The 10,077-nt window shown below is 52.7% G+C and overlaps 1 protein-coding gene across 1 annotated transcript; it reads left to right on the forward strand.

Annotated features, from left to right (window-relative positions):
• Positions 1-242: 242 nt before the first annotated feature.
• On the forward strand, positions 243-1,654 carry LOC100303819 (Atpob1). The gene has a single exon (NM_001165448.1). It carries the CDS (start codon positions 343-345, stop codon positions 1,264-1,266), a length of 924 nt encoding a protein of 307 aa, NP_001158920.1. The 5' UTR covers positions 243-342; the 3' UTR covers positions 1,267-1,654.
• The last annotated feature ends 8,423 nt before the right edge of the window (positions 1,655-10,077 follow it).

Below are 10,077 nucleotides of genomic sequence, written 5' to 3' on the forward strand. Positions count from 1 at the left end.
GGATAAGCATAAGATTTGGCCACTTGCTCTGGGCAGTTGCCGGAGCCCGTAGGGAAAAGCGCGTCTGCTGCGGCCTCTGTATCTGGCGAGGTCCATGCACGCCAGCTCTCCTGCTCCTGCCTGCCCCAACGGGGTGGTGCATATAATCGTCCGGCCATTAACGCCTCCTAAATAAAGCAAACTCACTTCCTTCCCTCGCTAATTAGCCTCTGTGCGCCCAGCTTGGCCTCTCCAACCACCACCACCGTTCCGATCCTCTCCGCCGTCGCGATGGCGGCCTCCTGCCGCCGCCGCCGTCACACGCCACCGCAGAGCTAGCTACCGACGAAGACAAGGCGGGCAATGGCCAAGGCGCCCCTGCCGCTTCCGTCGCTGCTCGTCCTCGCCGCCTTCTTCTTCCACCACCCCTGCTGCACGGCGCAGGGCCGCGCCGAAAACATCTCGGAGGTCGAGGCCGCGGTCCGCGCCCGCGCGTCCGAGCTGCTCCGCGACGCCACCAGCCAGCTCGTCGACCTGCCCCTCCCGGCCAACCTCTCCGGCGCGGGCGTCCGGGCCTCGGCCCTCAGCGTGCGCAGCAACGCGCTCTGGGCCGGCGGCGTCAACACCACCGGCTTCACCGTCCCGCCGCGCGTCGTGCCGGTCCCGTTCGCGCGCCGCCTCGCCATCGTCTTCGAGCGCTTCGTGGGAAACTCGACGGCCGCGTTCGCCGCGCCGCAACGCTACGCGCTGGCCGCGCCCGTGGCCGGCCTCCTCGCGTACGACGCGTCGGCGGGGCCCGACGCACGCGTCTCGCTCCGGGCGCTCGGCGCGCCGGTGCGCGTCGAGTTCAAGGACGACCTGTCGGCGGCGGCGGCTCTGGACAAGGGGTTCGAGTTCGACGCCACCACCGCGCGGTGCGTGACGTTCGCGGCCAGCGGGGAGGTCGTGGCCACGCACGCCGTCGCGCCGGGCTCCGCGTGCGCGGTGAACGGCACGGGTCACTTCGGTATAGCGGTGCTGCTGCCCGAGACGCCGCCGCCAGCCTCGGCCGTGAGGGCCAGGTGGTGGGCGTGGACGGTGGGTGTCGGCGCCGGTGGGGTGCTGGGAGCCAGCGCCTTGACGCTCTCTGTGGCCGGCGCGGTGAGCTGGACCAGGATGCGGCGAAGGGAGGAGATGGATCGGCGGGCGATGGCCGGGGAGGAGCTGGGGAGGATGACGGTGCGCGGGAGCAGGATGCCATCGGCGAAGGTGGTAAGGACGCGGCCGGAGTTGGAAGAGCGCAGCTAGCACGCCGCCGTAGCGGTAGGCGAGCTCCTCTCCGAGTACGTTGCACCAGCCGGGGGGTCTGGCTCCTCAACTGATGGCAACGGGGAGTTCCCCGCCGGAAATAGCTCACCGTCTCCGTCCCCGCGACGAAAAAACTTCCCTGCAGGGATCCTACGAACGCTTTGGAAAGAATATTTCTTCCTTATCCCTGTTCCTCGCGGGGATAAATCCCCAACGGGATCTCATCCCCGTTTAAATTACAATTAAGACATACGTACTTTGCTATTAATGTTAAATATTGTCACTTATACACATTGTCAGATATAAGAAATCATTATGCATACATCAAAATGAATACATTTGTACAATTAGTGGTCTCTTGATAAGATAATTATTTATTTTTGTCGTTAACTAGTACATAAAAAACATAGTCACGTGCAAGTTTAACGGGTCCCCGCGGGAAACGGAGATGAGGAATGCTTCCCCGTCCCTATCCCCGTTCACCAGTCGGGAATAAATTTTTCCTGTTTATATCCCCGCAGGGAGAGTTTCTTCCCCATCCCCTAATGAAGAAATTCCCCGCGGAGAATCGGGGATCGGGTCCACATTGCCATCTGTTGTGTGTGTGAGGATTCTAACGTTTCCCTCGTCGTTTTGTCACACATCAGGTGACAACTAAATCATCTGCGACGCAAGAGACTTGTACAGCTCGATGTACACTGTCCGGATTACGTACATATGCAATCGCTATAGATATTTATATAGATATACGATGTCGTCTTTCTATAAGTGTGTACGTCCCAAACAGAACATCTATCTTTGAGCTATGTTTTCTAGTTCGAACCATCTTCCACCACTGTACAACGAAGTCTCAGTCAAAGAATTAGACAATCGCATATGTCATGCTATCTATAGAATAGGGTTAGTTGGTTCCATGTATTATAAACTTTGGTTATCTAAGATTTCCCATTATACTTTTGGAAACAATGTCGGTGCCATCAAAATGGCAAGGAAATTGAAATTTACCATAGTAAACGCCTTTGGTGCCACATCCCCGCCTTCTAGGCCAACATATTCTTCTTATTTTCACTCTTGCGCCTGGGCCCTCGTGTCCTTAGTTCCCATTGTGTCGTTCATTCTCGCGCCTAAATCCCTAGCAGCCAACAAAGACGATCGGTTTCCTTCCATCGTCCCCCACCCTCCCCTCGTCGCCCCCTCCCCATCTGCCATTGCCACCACCATCAATGGCTTCGGCCTTGTACATAAGCTTAAAAGGTGTAAACCAGTGGCCCGGGTCTCTGCCTCATAAGACTTTAGGTAACTGATCGGTTCACTTGCCTTTCTTGTCATTGACAGTCCCTTTTTTACAACCATAAAATTTTGCCATTGACCCTCTGGATGACCCCATTGGACTATGGGTGATAGACGGAGATGAAGTGTATTTTGGTACCGAGGGATGCACAGAAGCTTCTGAACGTTTGGCTGTCAAATTGTTTGCATTTGTCAACCGTGATCTTAGAGGGGACTCCGAAGCAACAGATTATGTTTTGCCAAAAAAGTTTTTGTGTTGTCCATGAAGTGATAGTGGACACTATCTTCACCTCTATCCACTTTGTGAAGTATTCAATGGCTACGAAGGCATATTTATGGTTGCCTTGAGCTGTGCGGAGGGAACTAACTATGTCTACCCCAGCGCTGAAGTGGCAATGTGGGGCAATCCGTTTTTATTTGCTGTGAGCGGCCCACTTTGTGTTGAAAACTTTTGGCACGTTCTGCAGTTTTATACTACATGAAGGGCACCAATAACAATTCTTGGCCAGAAAAACCTCGGCACATGGTTTTAGATGCGAGGGCTCTTGGTCCTATGTGGTAGACACAGACCCCCTTATGAACCTCGATTAGTAGTTGTCTACCTTCAGGCTTGGTGATGCATTTCAGGTTCGACTGGACGACGCCTTTCATGTATAAGTTGTCTTCGACTATTGCATATCCGTGGCTCCTATACTTGAGCCTGGATTTTTGTTTCTGTCCACTAGGTTGTAGTGCCCTCATAGGTACAACATTATTGGTGCTCTCCAATCTTCTTGCATTATCATGCTGACTGACTGCGGGTTGTCGTTGGGCTGCCTGATGAAGGGTATCTCTATGACTTGATAAAATATGTTGGAAGGTAAGGGTTCCCCTTAGTCATGGTCTTCGCTAGTATATCAGCTTCTTCGTTCTTGCCTCTGACAATATACTAAATTGTGAAGTCGTGGAACTATTTCTTGAGACTTCGAACTACCAAAAGGTATTGTAGTAGTACCGACTCTCAGGCTGCATAATCTTTTTCTATTTGTCCTGCAACAATCCTAGAATTGGTCTTCACTATACAAGTCCAAACTCCAAGGGCTTTGAGTTTGTGAAAGACATGACTGCTTCGTATTCTACTATATTGTTGGTGCATTTGTCAAAGTCTATAGTGAAGCTTAATCGGGCGACTTATTTATATTTAGCACCCAAGGGAGAGGTAAGGACTACGACGGCCCCTGCTACCTTATGTCCCCAAGCACCGTCGTAGTGAACGGTCCAGACAGTGTCCGGGACCGATTACAAGGGACTGGGGAAGCTAGTTTAGTCATTGATAAAGTCTTCCAAGACCTAAGACTTTATTGTGCTTCTTAATTAGAAGGAGAGGTGATACTTTAATAACTCCATGGTCCACTTCCCCATCTTTGTAGAGGCCTCTAGGTTCTTGATTATGTCACTGAGACTTTGATCTTTTAGTACCCTTATTTTATGTGTTTTGAAGTAGTGGCGTAACTTCTAGATGCCATGAGGACTGCATATATTATCTTCTCCATTTCTAATAGGCGATTCTTCGACTTCGTGAGGACTTCGGAGATGAAGATACTGGTAATGTTGCATTTTGCCCTCGACCTTTTTTTCTTTGATGATGACAGCACTAACTATAGAGGAGGTTGTGACATAAAGCGGTAGGATTACTGTTGGGTCTGGACTTATTAGTGTTGTGAGTTCTGCTAAATAGAATTTGAGAGACTTGAAGGTTGTGGCCTACTCTGGCCCCCAAACAAAGTCCTTGGTGCCTCGTAGGATTTTTAGGAATGGGAGTCTGCATTCTCTTGATCTAGAAATGAACTTATTGAGTGCCAATATTCTACCTGCCAACTTTTGGACATATTTTATTGTTTGTGGAGTCTGCATTTATGTTATTGTTCTTATTTTGTTAGGTTTGGCATCATTGCCTTTGTGGGAGACGAGGTACCCTAGAACCTTGCCCTTTCGGATGCCGAAAACACATTTTTCTAGGTTGAGACGGAGTCTACCGTCTCTCGTGCTTGCAAATGTTCCTATGAGGTCTACTAGGTGGTTCTATTTGTTTTTGCTAGCCGGACAATGTCAACGACATACATGAAGATATTGTGACCAACTTGTTTTTTCTAGAATAGACTTTGTCAGTCTAGAAAAGGTAGAGCCCACATTTTTAGGCCTTCGACCATACGTACGAAGTTTGCTTAATTAGTCAACACATTCTATGTGTATTGGGTGGTTAAATGTCTTGTTGAGCGGTTAGAGGTCCTATACGAGTGTTATCGCTGCCCAAAGTTGTTTGGAAGCGAGTAGCGTTGATAAGTCGATATCCGTTGAAGTCGAAGAACAATCCGAGGAGATATGTATGCGAGTGCTTTAAGTTCTTAGGTGTTCGAGTTGTTGACTTTGTGGAGTTCTATGATATGTGTTGTTTATTGAATTGATGCTTTAAGCAAGTTACTTTAGTAAAGTTAGTTAGAGAGCTAGTTGAATAATGTGTGAGCCTAGGCCTCGTTAATTGGAACATAGGTGATTCATGCTCTTGTTAATTGTATGTTTGTAACTCTTGCACTCCAATTGATTTAATGTAATGAGTGAGTTGGCTTGTTGATGTTTATTGTGTGGTTTTAGCTCTAATAAATGATTAAGTGTTAGAGTATTTTAAGTGTCAAGGTCATGGTCAGTGTAGAAACTAAATAGGAGCTAAATTAGACTACTTGATGTTTGGGCTGCATGTACAGTTTTTGCCGTGCAATGAGTTTAGTAAACTAAACTATGTTTTCTGTAGAAATGTTCTATACAAAAGTTGTAGATACCTTCTTTATCTTGCTTGTATTAAAGTTTCATGGCCATAGGTCTAATAGTTTGGATGTTATGCTTCTCACAAGTTCAATATCAGAATCTGTCCATATTCTGTTCAGATTTAGAAGATTGCATTGTTTGATTAAGTTAAACTTAGAATCAGTTCTTAGTAATTATAAAAGAGTTGTAGTATGTTTCCTGAGCTTTCCATAAATTTATGGATCACTCTTTTTGGTGGTATGAATCTTAGTTATGAATGTTTGAAGTATGAAGTCTGAATCTGTCCAAATCTGGACAGAGGCAATTTCTTTGTGTTGATTGACCTTGATAGAGATTGAATCACCTGGAGATGATTATAAATATTTTGTATAAAATTTTATTAGCTTTCCAGAAAGTCTTGGATCATCTGTTTTGGACACCTGAATCTCTGGTTATGGCTAAAATAAGTACAGGTTGTGTTGCTGTCCAAAATCTGCGAGTGTTAAGTTAGTCGCTTGAAATTGCTCTTGTTTAGCTAAGTAGGTTTAGTTAGTTATTGATTGATGAAGACTTGTAGTTGTTATACTCAAGTTAGCATGTGTCCCTTGATTGATATGCTTGTCATTTCCCATGTTATGCTTGCGTACGAATTAAGTAAGTATAGGGTCGAGTATTCCATGTCTTCAATGGTGTTAGATTCATGTGCCGATGATGTATGGATAGCTAGTGCTTGTAGTGCCTTGTTTTTTAGTGCTTAGTTCACTACCATGTGATGTCGTATAGTCTTGTGTTATCTTTAATTATATTCATACTTCTGCACTGTGCATATCATTAGGTACGCTAGATATACAAGGCATGCTTAGACGATATAAGTCGGGTGATTTCCTATCACCTGCAAGGTACTTGTGCTTACCTTATGTTGATTTGGGTGAAGTCATCGGGAACATCAATGATAAGTATGAATGTTAATTTGAGACCGGACGGGATGCAGATAAAGAAACATAAGGCATGGAGGTCTTTGTTGTCTACTTTTCCCCGTTTGTGTCAATTAAGGACCGTACTGTTGTGGTCCCTTGAGTCATGTTGAACGCATGCCTAAGCACTTAGCGGGCTGGATAACTCGTCCTGGACACGAAGCCAGAGTACTAATACAGATGGGTTCGACCTTGGGGTGCACTCATCGGTATGGGTCAGGAGCGACGGGGACACGACGAGTTAACCCATGGTTTTGGTGGCGCCCTGACCCTCTGATAGTCGGGAGGTCCCTAGGTATGGTGGCTTATGTTGTACCCGCGACATGCAGCTGGGCTGATATTAGAAGAGTATGATGGTGATCGTATCCCACGAAGTATTGTGGGTGTTGTTTGTGTTAGGAATACCCGTCAGCTAGTTAATAATTGATTCAAATTGCCATCGCTCCTAGACAGTGAGCACTTGACTTGAGCTATCTCATCGTAGTAAGAACTACACAATGATAATCTTGAGGATGATGATATTGATTAATGATGATGACACGAATAATTATAATCAAGGGTTGGGTTACTCTTGCTTGTCTACTTAACGAGATACTTGCCAAACTTGATTATTCACCAAAGCTATAACTAGACATAGTGTCGGGGACCATAATTAGGGGTACCCTCAAGGCTCCTAATTCTCAGCTGGTAACCCCCATCAGCATAAAACTGCAAAGGCCTGATGGGTGCGATTAAGTCAGGGATCGGTCCATTCGAGGGACACGATCACGCCTCGCCCGAGCCTAGCCTCGGACAAGGGCAGCCGACCCCGGAGGATCTCCGCCTCGCCCGAGGCCCCCCCCAGCGGCTAACGTATTTCCGGCTCGCCCGAGGCCCTGTCTTCGCCAAGAAGCAACCCTGACCAAATCGTCGCGCCGACCGACCAAATCGCAGGAGCATTTAATGCAAAGGCGGACTGACGCCTTTATCCTGACGCGCGCCCTTCAGCCGACAGAGCCGAAGTGACCGCCGTCACTTCGCCGCTCCACTGACCGGCCTGACAGAAAGACAGCGCCGCCTGCGCCGCTCCGACTGCGGTGCCACTTGACAGAGTGAGGTTGACAGGCAGTCAGGCCCGGCCGCAGGTACCATAGGAAGCTCCGCTTCGCCCGACCCAGGGCTCGGACTCAGGCTAAGCCCCGGAAGACGGCGAACTCCGCTCCGCCCGACCCAGGGCTCGGACTCGGGCTAAGTCTCGGAAGACGGCGAACTCCGCTCCGCCCGACCCAGGGCTCGGACTCGGGCTAAGTCCCGGAAGACGGCGAACTCCGCTCCGCCCGACCAGGGGTCGGACTCGGGCTAAGTCCCAGAAGACGGTGAACTCCGCTCCGCCCGACCCAGGGCTCGGACTTGGGCTCAGCCCCAGAAGACGACGAACTCCGCTTCGCCCGACCCTAGGGCTCGGACTCCGCCCTGGCCTCAGCCGACGGTCTCCGCCTCGCCCGACCCAGGGGCTCGGACTCGACCTCGGTCACGGAAGACAGACTCGACCTCGGCTTCGGAGGAGCTTCCACATCGCCCAACCTAGGGCGCAGACCAGCCACGTCAACAGGAGGCGTCATCATCACCCTACCCCAAGCTGACTCGGGCCACGGGGAACAAGACTGGCGTCCCATCTGGTTCGCTCCGCCAGATAGGCAATGATGGCGCCCCGCATACTCTGTGACGACGGCGGCTCTCAGCCCCCTTACGGAAGCAAGAGGACGTCAGCAAGGACTCAACAGCTCCGACAGCTGTCCCTCCGCCAGGCTCCAGCGCTCCTCCGACGTCCACGACATCACACCAGCTGGGTGCCAAAATCTCTCCGGCTGCCACAACGGCATGTACTTAGGGCGCTAGCTCTCCTCCGCTAGACACGTAGCACTCTGCTACACCCCCCATTGTACACCTGGATCCTCTCCTTACGCCTATAAAAGGAAGGACCAGGGCCCTCTTAGAGGAGGTTGGCCACGCGGGACGAGGACGAGACAGGCGCTCGCGTGAGGCCGCTCGCTCCCTCTCCCGTGTGGACGCTTGTAACCCCCTACTGCAAGCGCACCCGACCTGGGCGCGGGACGAACACGAAGGCCGCGGGATTTCCACCTCTCTCACGCCCATCTCCGGCCACCTCACTTCCCCCCTTCGCGCTCGGCCTCGCGTCGACCCATCTGGGCTGGGGCACGCGGCGACATTTCACTCGTCGGCTTAGGGACCCCCCGGTCTCGAAACGCCGACAGTTGGCGCGCCAGGTAGGGGCCTGCTGCGTGCTGACGAACAGCTTCCCGTCAAGCTCCAGATGGGCAGTCTCCAGCAACCTCTCCGACCCGGGACGGTGCTCCGTTTCGGGAGCCTTGAGTTCATGTCCCTCGACGGTGGCTACGACATGATACACCTTCCACCGCCGGACGACAGCGACAATGGCGGCCGACAGCCCGCCCACCGGCAGCGGAATCGACGACGTCTTCCCCGCGTGGTGGAAGAACAACATTCGAGCTCGCCCCGTCCTCTCCCCCGCCAACGGAGGAGGAGGCGGGGCAACCAAGGCCAAGCGGGAGGCAGCGCCTCGTCGGCTGTCGAGCGAGTCGACGGCCCCAGCGCCCCAATGGGGGGTGCGTCGGGCATCGACCTCGCGTTTGAGACGAAGGCGAGCGCCGTCTCCCTGCGACACGCCAATTCCGAGCAAACGGACGACGCCGGCACGCTCGCGAAAGGCTTACTGAACGTCACCCTCGTACCTGAGACGACGGTGCAGTCAGTCCCCGACGTGACTTCATCACCGCGCGTCGACCAAGAGGTACCGACCAATTCCCATCCCACGCCTTTCAGATTCAGCCTCGACCCGCCTAGCGGCTTCGCTTTGGCGGACGCTCTCGTAGAGGCGAGTCCGAACCCTCTGGGGTTTCGTATGCGGTCACCTTGGGACCGGCTGACGGACGTCTCGACCTACGGGCCCTCTGGGTCCGAGGAAGATGACGAGCCCAGCTTCTGTTGGGATTTCTCTAGACTTGGCAACCCCAGTGCCATGCGGGACTTCATGACCGCATGCGACTACTGCCTTTCTGACTGTTCCGATGGTAGCCGTAGCCTCGGCGACGAGGACTGCGGCCCAAGCCGCGAATGTTTCCACGTCGATCTAGGGGGTCCCTCCGAAGGCAACCATCTCGGCATGCCGGAGGACGGTGACCTCCCTAGACCGGTGCCTCGCGTTGACATCCCACGGGAGCTAGCTGTGGTCCCCGTTCAGGCGGGGGGCCATGACCCACAGCTCGAGCAAATCCGCGGGGTGCAGGCCAGGCTCGACGAGGGAGCAGGAGCACTTGAGCCGATCCGCCGGGACGTCGGGCAGGAATGGGCGGGCCAGCCTCCGGCCGGAGAAATACGTCATCTACCCCAGGGCTTCCAGCACCGCATCGCCGACGATGTCAGGGTCAGGCCGCCACCCGCATCCAGTGGGGTTGGCCAGAACCTCGCTGCAGCAGCAATGCTCCTCCGCGCGATGCCGGAGCCATCAACCACCGAGGGGCGGCGAATCCAGGGAGAGCTCAAGAATCTCCTGGAAGGCGCCGTGGTCCGACGGGCCGAGAGCTCCGCCTCCTGAAGGCAGGGGTACCCCTCGGAACCTCATGCCGCGACTTCCCGATTCATGCGGGAAGCCTCGGTCTATGCCGGGCGCACGCGCAACACAGCGCCTGCGGCCCCGGGTCGCCTCGGCAACGAGCACCATCACCGCGACCGTCGGGCCCACCTC

The sequence above is a fragment of the Zea mays genome, chromosome 6 (genome assembly GCF_902167145.1).
Source record: "Zea mays cultivar B73 chromosome 6, Zm-B73-REFERENCE-NAM-5.0, whole genome shotgun sequence".
Classification (NCBI taxonomy): domain Eukaryota; kingdom Viridiplantae; phylum Streptophyta; class Magnoliopsida; order Poales; family Poaceae; genus Zea; species Zea mays.

Bases quoted from the DNA above. Each gene is read 5' to 3' on its own strand.
- LOC100303819 (NM_001165448.1), top strand. From the start codon at position 343: ATGGCCAAGGCGCCCCTGCCGCTTCCGTCGCTGCTCGTCCTCGCCGCC.